At 48.8% G+C, this 15024-nt stretch overlaps 2 protein-coding genes across 2 annotated transcripts; one reads left to right on the top strand and one right to left on the bottom strand.

Moving 5' to 3' along the window:
* Window positions 1–225: 225 nt before the first annotated feature.
* Window positions 226–5512, top strand: LOC142903933 (transmembrane protease serine 2-like). The gene is made up of 12 exons (XM_076049834.1): window positions 226–361; window positions 995–1087; window positions 1267–1380; window positions 1558–1681; window positions 1854–1964; window positions 2049–2092; window positions 2177–2339; window positions 2564–2736; window positions 2842–2940; window positions 3060–3193; window positions 4853–5005; window positions 5114–5512. The coding sequence occupies exons 1-12, from the start codon at window positions 265–267 to the stop codon at window positions 5129–5131; spliced, it is 1323 nt and encodes a 440-aa protein (XP_075905949.1). The 5' UTR covers window positions 226–264; the 3' UTR covers window positions 5132–5512.
* On the bottom strand, window positions 5368–14302 carry bace2 (beta-secretase 2). Its single transcript, XM_076049833.1, has 9 exons — window positions 13730–14302; window positions 9913–10001; window positions 8870–9086; window positions 8645–8776; window positions 8330–8464; window positions 7965–8066; window positions 7614–7763; window positions 7351–7519; window positions 5368–6741 (listed from the first exon to the last, which is right to left on the bottom strand). Exons 1-9 carry the CDS (start codon window positions 14015–14017, stop codon window positions 6497–6499), a joined length of 1527 nt encoding a protein of 508 aa, XP_075905948.1. The 5' UTR covers window positions 14018–14302; the 3' UTR covers window positions 5368–6496.
* Between the last annotated feature and the right edge of the window lie 722 nt (window positions 14303–15024).

Genomic DNA, 15024 nt, shown 5'->3' with positions numbered 1-15024 from the left:
ATTTCATCATCCCAACATCACAGTTATTTATCTGACCACACAGTGTTAAAACAAATTTCAATTTATTTCAACAAAATCTTCACTTCTTGGATGTTTCAGTTGAAAAATAGTAGAAAAAACGTAAAATGTGCAAACTGTTTGTTAGCATTGCACAAATTCGCTCTAAAACAAAAATAATAATAAAAAAAACAACAACAGACATTTGTTTTGCTCTGCCAGTACACGGACTTGTCTGCTCGTTTTGAGCCTGGAGAGGAGAAGAAGATGATGTCAAGTGGCTTGGATGTGAAGCCTCAGTACGTTCACCACATGAGCCCGGAGCCGCCACCAGAGGTCAGCTACGTCATCCCCAACCAGAAAGGTACAGCTCCTTGATTTTTAAAAGTTCAATCAGCAGCTCAAACAAACTTTATTTAAAATAAATTTTATTCAGGCAGAAATTTTATTTTAACTCAGTCTCAAACTGTTAAATTGTGATGTCACAATCGACTCTGATGATCACACCGCCCTCTTTTTGTCTCACTCCATACATGTGAATAGAGGTCCGACATGTCCTGTTGGACCTCTATTGAACATGTTACTGTTCATTAGAGGTCCGACAGAAAAATAAACACATCATTAAAGGCCCTGCACAAAAATAAATCTTTGTGCGCAGGCTCACCACCAGGAGGCAGCAACGACAACGATTACGTTGATTTTGAACGTTTAATTTAGTTTAGCAGTGTTCCCCCGAGCCACTGGAGTGCAGTCTAGTGAGATTCGTAGCAGATTCTTTCACTTCACTGATTTGCTGAACGACTCAACTGCTGCAAGGAAAGTGAACAGTGTTGTTGTCGCAGCAAGACGGTCGCAGGTTCGAGATGCTCCAGCCAACAGGCTCATTAGCATCCAGCAAAACTTACTGTGTGTGTGTGTGTGTGTGTGTGTGTGTGTGTGTGTGTGTGTGTGTGTGTGTGTGTGTGTGTGTGTGTGTGTGCGCGCGCTCCTGATCCAGACCAGAGACGGAGGTGGCTGAAGTTCACTGAAGCTACTATCTACTCTGTTCTGCTGCTGCTGCTGGTGGCCGGGGTCCTTCTGGGCTACTACTGTGAGTTCAAACACACACACACACACACACACACACACACACACACACACATTCACTCATGATCCCTGGTCTCATCAGCATGCTGGATGCCAAACACAATCAGACAGATGATTGGCCGGTGACTGAAGGCACCTCTGCTGACTGACAGCCTCTGCTCTTTGCCCCGCCCCTCCCCTCAGACTCCTCCCCCTGCGCCCATGGCCTGCGCTGCAGCGATGGCAGCTGTGTGTGGAAGGACCAGTGGTGTGACGGCGTGCCAAACTGCCGCAGCGGCCAGGACGAAGCCAACTGTGGTGAGGAGGCGGGACTGGGAGGAAACCAGTTCACAGGGGGGCGGGGTCAGCCCAGGGGGGTGGGCGCGGTCAGCTTGCTTTCATTTTTTACACAAGCATTGATACTAAAGAACATAACGTGAATACTTTTGTGACCTCTTTGTGTGTGTGTGTGTGTGTGTGTGTGTGTGTCCTCAGTGAGGCTGCAGGGAGCTGACTTCCTGCTGCAGGTCTACTGGGGGCACCGCTGGACCAACGTCTGCTCCAGCGACTGGACCGAGCAGAGCGGGAGGGCCAGCTGCCAGCTGATGGGCTTCAGCAGGTGAGACTTGAGAATTTCTTTTTTTTATTTTAGAAAGAGCGGGGGTCCGGGGGGGGGAGGTTCCTTGAAAGAGAAAATCGGATTGGATGGACCCTCCGTCGGGTTGCGTTCAAAGCCGACCAGTCGTCTGAAGCTTTAACGGGATTTGCGTCTCGGTTGTGCATTTGGACAGTGGAACCTATTCCCAGTCTGGCCAGCAGGCGGCGCCCTCTGATCAGAGCATCCTGGTGATTTCGTCCAACTTTAACCCGGAGGTCTCCTTCCTGAAGCAGCTCCAGCTCAGGTTTGTTAGCTTCACGTTCAGAATCAGTCCTGTGGTGATGATTGCTGTTAGTAATTATTGCAATGATTATTTTCCCTCCTCCAGGAGCTCCTGTCCCGGCAATAACGCTGTGACGTTGCGCTGCACAGGTACACAGGTCTTATTCAATATTTGTTTTAGTACTCTCTGATCCCAGTAATCTGGACCAATCACACGTCCACTTTCCTCCTCAGACTGTGGGCGGAGCCCCAACTCCAGCGGGCCTGGGGGGAGTCAGCTGGCCTCTGAGGGGGCGTGGCCCTGGCAGGTGAGCCTGCGGTTTGCAGGCACGCACCGCTGCGGAGGTGCCATCATCTCCCCCTACTGGACACTGACTGCGGCGCACTGCGTGGCCAGGTGAGGGCGCTCTCACAATGACTCTGATTGGAACTTTTTTTTCGAAATTGATTGAAACTAAAAATCTCAGGTTCTCGACCCTCTACTGCAGTGTTTCTCAACTGGTGGGTTGCAACCCCTTTCTGGATCAAAGAGCTGTTTCGATTGGGTTGTGGCTACATATATATGTTTATAGATATATTTATAAATGTATATATACTTCTATATTCTACGCGGTCTGGCAGCTTGTCCAACCCTGCGGACTGGGCGGTGTACGCTGGGATAGTGAGACCACTGGGGACCCTCTTTAACCCCGCCTACCCAGTGAGCCGCATCATCATCCACGAAGGCTTCAACGGGCAAACTCGCAGGAATGACATCGCTCTCGTCAAACTCTCCCGGCCTTTGGACCTCACGGGTGCGCGCACACACACACACACACACAAACATACACACACTTGTGTGTAAACGTTTTTTTTTTAATATTTTTAAAATTGTTTGTTGTTGTTTGCATGTTCTCTAGATGGTCACATCGGCGCCATATGCCTGACAAACGCCGGTCTGAACGTCACGACGCACCAGCAGGGCTGGATGACAACCTTCAGTCCACCGAGTGGCGCAGGTGAGACGCCTCAGGTGGTGTAATGACCAGCCTGCAATACCAGATTTCACCATTCAATGGCGTTGAAATTGGACTGAGAGTCAGAAGATTTCCCTCTTTTTTTCCTCTCCCTTGAACAGCGTCTGGCGCCCCCTACTTGTCGGAGACTCGGGTTTCCCTGGTCGACGCTGCAGAGTGCAACAAGTCGACGGCATACAGCGGCGCAGTATTAGCCGACATGTTCTGTGCCAGAGCTGCGACCAGCGTGTGTCACGTAAGACCGAGACACACACACACCACTCACACAGCCCTCCTCTTGTATTAGCTTGGCTCAATATTTTAGAGCAGCTTCACTGTCATGACTCACGGCAACAAAAGTGTTCTTTTATTGCAGTGCCAGCTCACATTCTAATGTGGTTCATTTAGCCTCTGAGACTAAATGGCATTAGTGCTAATGACTCCAAATAATATTGAATATTATTTATACAATGATCATAATCCTTAAATTCCAGCTCAGACAAGGTCAAAGGTCAGTGGCTCTGTCAATTCAGCCCTACTGTGATACAGTGAGCTTTGATGCCCTCTAAAGCTTTCAAGGTGCCCTAAACCAAAGGTTGTTGTTTTTTTTGCTGCTTTACAAAATGCATTTTGTAGAAAGTGTTTTTTTGCTGTTGTTGTTGTTTTGTTTTTTTTTCTTTCTTTCTTTTTTTTTTTTAGAAATTTAGAATTTTAGGTCATGTGACCCAGTGCTTCTTAGCTTATACTCACTTGTATCATGGCATAAGACAAAAATACTGTGTGGTTTCAGGTTTTAGTGTTTATATTACAAAAGTCCGATTCAATGAACACAACATTACTTTTCATTTTTCTTCAGCCGCTGTCGTGTCATGTGACTGCGTAACTGAATGAGGTCATTGTGTGCCCGACACATCAGACACACGGCCATTTGTTACGGGGCTCTATTACATCCTCTATGTGTTTAAACTTGCACTGTTTTGCCTATCATCATGTGATGTGGGTCATGTGAGCCTCCCGCATTGTCGATTTTCCTTTCACAGATTTCATAGTGATCAGAGCGCAAGCGCCCGCAGTGGGCACCACGCGGTCGCAGTGTGACTCGTCCGTCTTCTCGGGGCCAATCTGTCAATCTATCTCTCTGATACTACACAATGTGTTGCCAAAGGGGGGAAAAAAAAAAAAAAAAAAAAAAAAATTTTAGCCGCAGACTGACAAACTGGAGGAGATGTGGGTTTTTTTCTCTTCTCTTTTGCGCGCAAACAAACTGATCCATACACGTCTCTGAAAGCGTCAAGGGTTTTTCCGCACTCTTGCGCAACTTCGCTCGGAGGTGAGGCCCGACAAGCGGAGCCCTGTGCTCGCCGCCCCGCTGCAGCTTTAAATAAACCGGCTCTGCTCTGCGGCTTTAAGACAATGGGGGAAAAGTCCCGGCCGTGTGCGGCGAGCTGGAGCAGCTGACTGTGACATCACATTTCCTTTTTCAAACTATTTGACGTTCCAAATACAACCTCAACAGAGACTTTTGAGAGACTTTGGAGCTTTAAGTGTCCCTGGTGGTGGGCCGTCAGGGCCAGTTGGACCTCCTATGCTGGCCGAACCATACTGAGAAAAGTACATTTTCTCGTCAGTATGATAATCAAGTTATTCTCCGTAGTCCGTTCTTTCGACATCACATAATATCCACGTGGTTTCGTTGCCTCCAATGTTGTATATTACGCTAGGGTTTTTTATCCAATCATATTTCAGCTGGTTTGTTTTGCCAGGTTCTATGAAATCCGCCTGAGACCAGCAGAACCGATGAATGGACCTCAGTTAGTTTCGATAGCCGGTCAGATCTCGGGTCTGCTAGGCCAAGACGACTGAAGGTGAAGAAGACTGATGACCTCGACTAAACGTCTCCCTGTCCCGCCCCCAGACGGACAGCGGCGGCCCCCTGGTCACCCTGCAGGATGGCGTGTGGTGGCTGCTGGGGGACAGCGTGATGGGGGGGCACTGCACCGTGCAGGACAACCTGGGGGTGTACGGCAACGTCAGCTACTTCCGGGACTGGATACAGCAACAGATGATGGTGAGTTAGATGATGATAATGATGATGATGATGAAGATGAAGAACGAAGAGTTACTGAGACAATCTGCTGATAACCACGACAACTTTTCACGTCTGGTCTGTTTGCAGAAGCATCGAGATGCCTGACCGCAACAAACAAGCCGATTGAGGTGAAATCTGATATAAAAAGCTGCAATTATTCTCTTAAAAGCTCCCAAAAAAGAAAAAAATCTAATCATTTTGTATATTTATGTATAGAGTGTCGGTAATTAATAAAGTACTTTATCACTGGACTGGTGCCCGTCAAAATCTTTGCGGTACGAAAACATGTAGTACCACGCTTTACCACAGGATGTCACCCAACAATCGCATACAGACTCCACTTAACCTTTGGCCACAAGAAAATATTTATTCATTTATTCATTCATTCATTTAAAAGCATTTACATTTCATTCGATTTGGTCACACGTGGAGTTTTTTTCACTTCAGACACAAACCTTGATTTGGATCATTTATAAAAAAAAACAACACGTTGGCAGACAAACTGGACTCATGACATCAAAGCTGTCACGTGTGTGTACAGTGTTCTCTGCAGAAAAAAACGACTTCCCCACCCCCATACAAAATGTGCTGTTTACATCGGTACCCTTCAGTGTGAGACAGACTTAAATAACACTGTTTTCATTCACACCTCTGAAAAGAAACATGGGACGCAATCAGAAGAACTACAAAAAAAAAAAGCTTCATCAACAAGGACAAACTGCGTGGACGGATTCAAAGTTCATCATCATCCTCTTTGTTTTTCTTCCACTCTTTTGATCATCGGGAACGATTGATGTGCAATTCAGCAAAGTCTCAAACTGTTGAGACCGTTTGGTGATTACGATCAGTAGTCAACAGACGTTTATCTCCTCAACCGCCGCTAACATTCCTTCGCTGATTTTGACGTAAAAAGGAAAGATCTCCGGGTTGCTCCTCTGCTGGAGCTGCAGTGATCGATCAATGGATCGATCGATCAATGGATCGACCAGCTGACTGCAGAAGAACATCACGCCGTTCATCTGCTGCTCCTCTTTGCTCTCGTTCTTTGGACCAATATAGAAAGCAAAAACAGGAAGACGTTGCCTGTAGAAGTCGAGTTCTCCCAAGTGCGATGCTAAAAAAACAAAAATCCCCACAGCTCCAGCTGGTGGTTGGTGGCGGTACTACATTTCCCAGAATAGCCCAGCGTGAGAGGTCAAGTCACTGTAGATGAGGAGGGTCCAGCGGTGCCGCGGACGGAAGCCGAGTGAAGCTGCAGTCCAGCGATCTTCACCTCGGCCTCCGATTGGACGAAGCCCGTCAGTCCGGTTCGGCCTCTAGGGGGCGCCCTGCCGCCACCGTCACCTGGCTCGCACACTCGGAGACGGTTTTGGTCGCCCGGTGCGGGTCGAGCCTCAGCCCTCGGTCTGACGGCATGGCCGGGCTCCGCCCCCCTTCCACCGCGGCCCCGCTGGCCCCGCCTCTTCTCAGTCACTTGATGCGGTGGCGCACCAGCGACGACTCGTCCGTGATCTCGCCGCCGCGGTCGCGCCACCGGCAGGGCAGCACCAGCAGCAGCAGCAGCACCACCAGCACCAGGGCGCACACGGCCATCAGGGCGTAGGAGATGACCCACAGCACCGGCTCCTTCAGGGTGCCGCCCGAGCAGTTGGCCGCCACGTCCGCCGCCGAGAAGGGGCCCTCGATCTCAGAGAGCGCCGTGCCTCCGCTGGCCACTGCGGGAGGGAGAGGGAGACAGAGAGAGGGGGTGGGGTCACCTGAGGCAGCTTCTTCTGGTTGGCCGTCATCACCTTGGTTGCCATTGAATGGTGTGAAGTGCATAAACCATAATTATCCAAATCTCGTCCCGCTAGACCCCAATTTCAGGAGGACGTAGGTTCAAAACATTTTGCAGTCATGTGACCAGCGACGAGTTAATGCGAAAAAAAAAAGTGTTTCCATGACCATTTTTTTATTGCGATGTTTAGGTTTTGCGTAATTCTAGGGGTCATGAAATCGCAGCCGGCCTGGTGTGAAAAGTCTGCTGTGATGCTGCTGCGAAGACGGAGAATTCAGGCCGACATCGGACCGCCGTGTCACAAGTCTGCATCTTTAACCTCCAACCCACATCGGCTGCGCTCCACACGGGACAACAGCCGGCTTTGTGCCGGTCGGCAGGGGGTGACCGGAGGAATCCCGAGTGTTTACATTCCTCTGGAAAAGCAGCAGCAGCAGCAGCAGCGGAGAACATCATCAGATCCAACAATAGAACTGATTCTACGACTGCAGGGTTCTGCTGAGAACGATTGGCCGACTGATCATCAGTCAGTGCGACTACGACTCACCTGCGCAGCTGCTGAGGGCGAAGCCCAGTCTGCGCTGGGCGCGGTCAAACACCACGTAGAAGCCTTCCATGACGGTGGCGCCGATCACCAGACCGTTGACCGACGACGACACACCGAAGCGGAAGCAGTCCAGGGTTCCGTCCACACCGGTGATCTGCTGGATGTAGAGCTGGGAGAGAGAGGTGGAAGGATGAGAGGTTGAGCGAGGGAGGAGGGGTGGAAGGACGGAGGAAGGGAAGGATGGAGAGATGGAGGGGTGGTACCTGGGGCAGGATGGTGATCCTGAAGGACTGGCTGGTGTTGGTGGCCCTCAGGTAGAGCGACAGCTTGGGGAAGAACTGCCAGGGCGTCTGTCCCTTCATCCAGCAGGCCAGCTTGGTTCCGTCCCAGAAGCCCGAAGAAAACTCCTGGATCTGAACACGACAACAACGACAACACACACAAAAAAAGAAAATCAAGAAGAGACTCATGAATCAGGAGCTCTTTTGCCTGTTGTTGACTCTCACACTCTTTCACCTTCATCTCAAAGCCAATGTGTCCTTGTGTGTGTTTGTTGTTTCTGTGTGTGTGTGTGAGTGTGCGTGCCTGGCTACCTCCGACCCTCCCCCACCTACCAGGGAGCTGCGTGTGATGGCCTCCACCAGGGCGTTGAAGACGTTGACGGGCAGCCGCAGCAGCGTGGTGCCGCTGTCCACGATGGCCTTGTCCATGTTGTACTGAAAGAGGAGGAGACGCAGTGAGGGACGACCTCCTGACCTCTTCTGGAATCATCTCACCAAGGACGTGACCTTGATGAGATGATGGTGATGATGGCGATGATCAGTTAAAGGACCTAAACTAGTTCCATCACACCTCTGTGGACCTCCAGAAAACAGGCTGGATGGAGAGGTACCAGTGCCCCTTGGAGACGCTGACTGACAACAGCCCATAATATGAGACCTCTAAGACTGTTCTGGTCTGTGGCGGAACCCAACTGTACCTCCCGACAGTCCAGGTCCAGGTTCTGGTTGCCGACCTCCAGCTTGAGGACCTCCACCTGGTAGTACCACTCCTCCACGATGGGGGTGTACCACACCGAGCCGCGGTACAGAGTCGGTTCAACCCCTCCCATAATCTGAGGACGGAGTGGAGGACGAGGACGAGGAGGAGGGAGAGACAGAGAAGGAAGAGGAGAAGGAGGAGAAGGTGGAGGAGAGATAGACGGAAAGGAGGAGGAGCCAATCAGCCATTCAGGAATTAAACGTGCCAGTGGTGGCGTGCATGCAGACAGTGGCAGTAGGTCGCTCCCACGCACCAGACTGCCCCCTGCTGTCTCGGCGGTGCTGCCGGCTGAGAGGCCGGCGCCGCACATCTGGAGGGAGAAGATGTCGGGGATCCCCAGCTGCTGCACCAGAGAGTTGAAGAAGGGCTCCACAGACGAGTCCGGCTGGCGGGTCACACAGAGACACAGCGTCAGCTTTGCCATCTTTGTTTGCTTGCTTACGTGTCATTACGACCAAATAGCTGGGCGAGCGCTCACCCGCGCCAGCATGGGGTAGGCCAGGCCAAGGATGCCCTGCCAGTTGATGTCGGGCAGGAAGAAGCCGTCCGACGTCAGGATCAGCGCCACGTTGACCACGAAGGTCCCGTTGGGGCCGTCGGGGATGGAGACGCCGTCCACGCCCAGCTCGCCCTCCCAGTTGCCCTGGGTGTAGCGGACGGCCACGTTCTGACCCGACGACTGGTAGGTGCTGGAGCTGTAGTGGGGGAGGGGTGAGAATAAAAAAAACACCTGAAAAACCTACGGCCACTAGGAGGCGCTGTGAGAGAGAAAGAAAGAGAGATCTGCAGCCCAGAGCAAAGATTTATCAGCGTTTCTCTAGCTGCGTCTCCGTGACCCCTAGCTAGCATTGCACAAAACCTAAACATCACAATAAAAAACTGGTGATGGAAAAAGGACGGCTAAACTTGGAAAAACCTATGGCTAAAAGGTTTTGATGCTCTCATGAGGTGGTTTTTCAGACGAATCGATATTGAGGTATATCGCAAACACTTTTTACGCACTTACACGTCAGCAGACGTGACGTACGGGATCATGTGACCAGTTCACCTCGAGTGAAAATGCCGCGTTATGTTTGGACAGGGGAGGAAATTGAATACTTTTTTACAAGTCATCAAAGAGAAAAATAGAACAACCATTCCTGACAGCAAACAAACGTAAACAAACAAAAGCAAAAACACAATTCTCGTAAATCTCACTGGATGAGATTTTGCGAGAATTACGACTTATGCACGTCACACCAGTCAGTGGAAACACCTGCAAGTCGCAACTGTATTTTGTTGAAATTTTAGAAATATCGCTTTTATTTTGCGAAAAACTGCCATGGAAACGCAGCTAACGTCAAACTGATGTTTAAATAAAGCAGATACTATGAACATAAAACACACAAGAAAAATGCACAGCTCATATGAAGTAATGTGTTGGTCTTATGGATTCAGTGGCCTGAGGCTGCTTGAAGATGTGAGGCGAGGTGAGCAAACAGAGGCGTGACGCGGTCGGATCTGGGTCGGCAGCTGACTTACAGCGTCGTGTCGAAGTAGTGCGTGATGAAGGGGTGTGAGGCGGCGGCCACGGCGAAGTTACTGCTGCCCGTGTCCACCAGGATGTTCAGCTGAAACACACAAGAGAGCAGAAAGTGTTGAGGAACCCCGTCCACCTGAACAGTGTCTGTGAAAAACCTCAACAATTCACTGGGATTTTTTATCATTTTAACAGAAGAAGAAGAAGAAGAAGACTTTATTGATTCCACATTGTGGCTTCAGTCCACTGCATTTTTCGTTTACAGTGTTTTTATTTTTGCTGTGAGTGTAAATAATGTGCACCTTTGTTTTGGAGGGTTCTTTTTCATTTTTGTCAGTCAATTGCACAAGATGGCATTACTTCACACAGTAAACAAAAGCGACAAGTACACATGCAGTGCAGCTCAGCTTTGTTTTGTTTTTTTGGTAATTGTGAATTCAGGCCAGTCGAGGAGATTCTTGCTTCAGCGCCAACACTTCCTCGAACAAACGAGACCAACGGGAAGCAGATTCTTAGAAAAAACAGTCAGCTGGGAATTCCCGCCAACAAACCTGAGGAATGTTATTTCCTTGAGCTTCAGGTCCATTTCAAATCAATTTAGGGGGGAAAAAGTAAATAAACAGTGTTAAAACGGAGTTCCTGTTAGCGGTCAGCCTGCAACCAAGTCTCGATAAGCTCACTTTTTCCCTCAGTTTGAGATTGTGGTGTAAGAAACGAAACAAAAACCAAAGAACAAAACATCACAGCCTAATTGGCAGTGGCTGCACGGCGGCGGTGGCGGTGGCGTGCAGCTGCTACCTGTTTGTACCAATTAGCAGAGGCTCTCCAACCTGACGGAGCCACACGCTCACAGATGCCCCTGATTAGTGGCCAATTTGAGCGACGCCTCAATTAGCAGCACGACCGCCAAACACGAGACACGCTGGGGCGAGTGGCTGGGGAGGGGGGTTTGGGGGGGGATTCTGTCACGACGACTTCTGAGCTTCTGCTCTGATGACTCAACTGAGTGTGTCCTTGTAAACACAGCAGGGGCAGCAGCACAAGAGTCACTCGGAAACAAGATTTGTTTGTCCAAATGAAGTGAACTGAGTCTAAAAAACCTCGAGGGAGAGAGAGAGAGGGAGAGAGAGAGAGAGAGAGATGGACTGCCATCAGTCACTAACTGCGTTTCCATTACAGTTTGTCGCAAAATAAAAGCGATATTTCTAAAATTTTGACAAAGTACAACTGCGATTTGCAGGTGTTTCCACTGAACGCTGTGAAGCTCAGAAGCCGTGATTCTGGTAAAACGCAGCTGGTGAAACAAACTACACTGACTGCAACCTGCTCCGCATCCACGACTCCGTTCCATGTCAGAAAGTAACAAACACGTGACTGAGCAGCCACGGATGCGACTGATTGGATCCAAAGACTTAAATATGCTGTAGAATTTCAAATGTAAAAAATCACGTTGTACAAGCTGCTGCTTGATTCTTCACACACCATGTACACAGTGTATCACTGGAGAATGTATTTTGAATCTAATCATGACCTCAAGAGTCAATATTGAACTGTGAGGCGCCCCAAAGACTCACATCCCTACTGAACAGGTTCTTCCGTTCTGTCTCTGCATGGCGACGCAACAAAAGGATCGATTCTCGTAGGTTCAGTTTCCTCCTCCGGGTTTTAATCTCCAACAGGTTATCAGGCCGGTTTGACAACTCTGCGCTCGTCCAAGTCCGTGTGGGAACCTGCGCCTTGCCGAGCGCCGCCAACGTTATCCTGCGGCGAGGTTGACGCAGGGCATCGACGCGGCAGGAAGCTCCGATAAGCCTCGCTGAGCCACCCGGAGCCCGACTGTGACAGACAGCGAGTCTTAAACGCTCTGATCTGTTTAACGCGAGAGGCCCAAGAACGACAAGCCGGGCAACTAATGGGTTTACTCATCTGTAAACACCATCTACTTTAACAAAACAATGCCAAGGCGTCGCCTTTAGCCTACAGCAGCCAGCAGGGGTGGAGTCCCCAACCCGTGCTGGGGCCATTTAGTCCCATTGATCACCAGCTGCACTTCCATTCGCAAAACCGAACTGTAGCAATAAAAAAAACTGGAGATGGAAACGGATAAACTTGGAAGAACCTCTCAAATATGGCTAACAGGTTCTGACGCTCTCACGAGGTGGTTTTTCCAGACGTATCCATGTAGAGGTTCAATGGAAACACCTTGAATTGCAATTGTACTTTGTCAAAATTTTTAGAAATAACGCTTTTATTTTGCGAAAAACTGTAATGGAAACGCAGCTACTGACACTTTAATGCCTCGCATTACTAATATTGACAAGACATTTGGACGGGTGTGTTGCTGTGCAAACAGAAAGTAAAGTGGCAGACAATTGTGGCGGATAAGAATGTTGTGTGTGTGTGTGTGTGTGTGTGTGTGTGTCTGTATGTGTGTGTTTGAGTTTGACTATGTGCGCGCGAGCAGCTTTGTGCTCCCAGGGAGCCTCATAATCCTCGTCAGCTGCTGCTAAGAATCCCAGGTTTTTGAAAGCACCATCATGTGAGTGCATGTGAACGAGGGTTCAGGCCTCACACCCCCCCCCCCCCCCCCCTCCATTCCATCCTCCACCCCAACGGCTGGAGGAAGTGGAGTCTGCTGTGGGAAACCCACAGGAAGAACCGGGCAGCGTTCAACAACGTGGGCAGCTGCCAATCAGCCTGACAGCAAATTATGACTCAGCTATTGTGCTGTTGTTGTTGCCCTGCTGCTATTGCGTGGATGTGTATCCAAACACATTTATACACACATCTATTTATTTTTTTTTTTAAAAAACATCCAGAAGGACAAGATCTATTAACATCAGGATTCCAGTACTGTCAGCCAGCTACCATGCGCTGCTTCTGACACACTGCTATACAAACCTTCCCAGAACAGCTTACAAAATCCAAAATAACCATTTGCATTCACTTACCGGTGTCTTGAGTTGTTTGAAAAGTTGATATCACTTGGCCAAGGCAAGTTATTTCAAAAGACTTCCTGTTAGAAACAGTTTTTGACCGTTTGTGTTGAGAGCTAAACTCAGAATGTATGCATTCTGCAAATCGGGGGAGACGATCATTTGTTCCCCTTTGAAGGGGCAGATTAATTTTCTCCATTCACGTGAATCAGCGACCTGTCAGTGCTGAGCATCACAGCCCTTGTAATAATAACAATACATTTGGTTCGTAAGCGCCTTTCTGAGCCTTGACAGGAACACGATGTAATACAGAAAGATAAATAAATAAATAAATAAATAAATGAAATAAAAACTAAGGTAAAATGAAACAACATAATTTAAACAGATGGGTTTTGAAGAGAATCTAGGTCACTGATGTGTATCATCATCATCATCATCATCATCATCATAATCTTACATTCGCTGGAATGAAGTTATTGCCTCGTTCCAGTGGGTGGGAACCACGTGACTGAAAACTTTCCCGAAAACACATCCGCATAAATCCATGTGCGATCATCACTGGTGCGTGTTGTGCACTTGCATCAGACGCACTGATGCAGACACCCTGGTGTTGACCATGTTCACTACCATGTTCACTACCATATTCACTACTTGGTGGGCATCACGGTCACAGACATCGAATCAGTTGCTGGTAGTAACACATGACCCGTGTCTCACTCACACACACACACACACACACACACACACACACACACACACACACACACACACACACACACACACACACACACACACACACACACACACACACACTTTTGACACATTACCCTTGAAAGAGTTTGGTCGTAATGACGCGTAAGCAAGCAAACAAAGATGTCCTTACTCTTTGCCCAGGTGTGCCAATTAATATCTCTATGTAGTAGCCCCTGCCGGAGTCGCCCTGCAGGTTGTTCGCCATGTCCAGAAAGTTGACGGTGCCGGTGGGGTCGGACGCCAGCGACAGACCGCTGGCGTCCAGCGTCAGCGCGACGCGCCGGAGAGCGCTGGCGTCCACGTCCGCCGAGAAGTTGTAGCTCCCGGGGAAGATCTTCAGCGGCACCGCGAAGAGACAACTGCACGCCCCGAAGCACAGGCAGAGAGCTACCGCCAGCAGTGAGAGTGAGGCAGCCATGGTGCGGTGTGACGGGTTCCCTTTGGAGGAGCTCCTCCGGCTTCTGCGGTGAGGAAAAGTTTATTCTTCTTTGCCAACTTTACTTTTCAATCTTCAGCCATCAGTGGCTCGTCTCCGCTGCGCGACCCGCCACCCCGGTGCCGTTTTGTTGAGCTCTTGGGTCAAAGCTTCAAGGAGGAACCGGCACGGTGTCGTCGACCACACTGGAGGGAAATGAAGGAATCCGGTCGACATCTGTCGCGACCTCAACAACTTGCTGTGTTGTGTTGTGTCTAACAACTCTCCCTCGAGCAACCGCAAGCTAGCTAGCGTCATATGGGATGGCACTTCCGGTTTGATACTAACGCAACAAAAAACAGCTATAATTGTCAGCTGGCTTTTTAATTCATAGCCGAAGCCTACAGAGTCCCCGTCAAAATTAGATTAAAATGTATTTTTTTTTCAGCCTACAGTTATAGTTTAGGGGTAACTTTTAACCAGGCATTACCACGAGTGTACGCTTATTTTATTTTGAACATCTTATTTTGAAAACAGACCGTAACCGGTGGTGCTCATTCTGTCTGCTTCACATAGAACTGTGTTCGATACGCATGACATAAGGGCATCTATTGTTTGAAGTCACTTTTCTTTTGATTCCGAAATTTCAACGTGCATTTTAATAGAACATTTTGTTAGTGTGGTTGGTCGCTCCACTGTGATGTGCAATGCTCACGGAACTCATCGTAACGTCATGAAGCCTACAAAGTCCCCATCAGAGTTACATTAGTAATATAAGATATAAAATATGACGTTTTACAGCCTGTAAGTGTAGCTTTGGGCTAAGTTAAAACCAAGCATTACCACTAGTGTATTTTTATTTAATTTTTTAAGTCTTATGTTTATTACATTGCAAGTAAATTTTAAGTCAGTTTTCTTTTGTAAATCTGAAATGTCGTTAATTTCTTTATTGAATATTTTGTGACATTTAAGGTCTGAAAGGTTAACATTAGTTAGTTAGTTAGTTAGTT

The sequence above is a fragment of the Nelusetta ayraudi genome, unplaced genomic scaffold, assembly GCF_046127955.1.
Source record: "Nelusetta ayraudi isolate G7.1 ecotype Tasmania unplaced genomic scaffold, CSIRO-AGI_Nayr_v1 ptg000120l, whole genome shotgun sequence".
NCBI classification, from domain to species: domain Eukaryota; kingdom Metazoa; phylum Chordata; class Actinopteri; order Tetraodontiformes; family Monacanthidae; genus Nelusetta; species Nelusetta ayraudi.
The sequence above is the reverse complement of the archived record's forward strand: the minus strand, read 5'-3'. Positions and strand labels throughout refer to the sequence as shown.

What these genes read in the sequence shown, in the direction of transcription:
- LOC142903933 (XM_076049834.1), top strand. Translation starts at nt 265, where the DNA reads ATGATGTCAAGTGGCTTGGATGTGAAGCCTCAGTACGTTCACCACATG. An exon ending in CGTCATCCCCAACCAGAAAG is followed by an intron (nt 362 to 994) that starts GTACAGCTCCTT and finishes CTCCTGATCCAG; the next exon opens with ACCAGAGACGGAGGTGGCTG. An exon ending in GCGGCGCACTGCGTGGCCAG is followed by an intron (nt 2,340 to 2,563) that starts GTGAGGGCGCTC and finishes GCGGTCTGGCAG; the next exon opens with CTTGTCCAACCCTGCGGACT.
- bace2 (XM_076049833.1), bottom strand. Translation starts at nt 14,017, where the DNA reads ATGGCTGCCTCACTCTCACTGCTGGCGGTAGCTCTCTGCCTGTGCTTC. An exon ending in CCTACCCCATGCTGGCGCGG is followed by an intron (nt 8,777 to 8,869) that starts GTGAGCGCTCGC and finishes GTGACCCGCCAG; the next exon opens with CCGGACTCGTCTGTGGAGCC. An exon ending in AGACAGCAGGGGGCAGTCTG is followed by an intron (nt 8,465 to 8,644) that starts GTGCGTGGGAGC and finishes CTCCGTCCTCAG; the next exon opens with ATTATGGGAGGGGTTGAACC.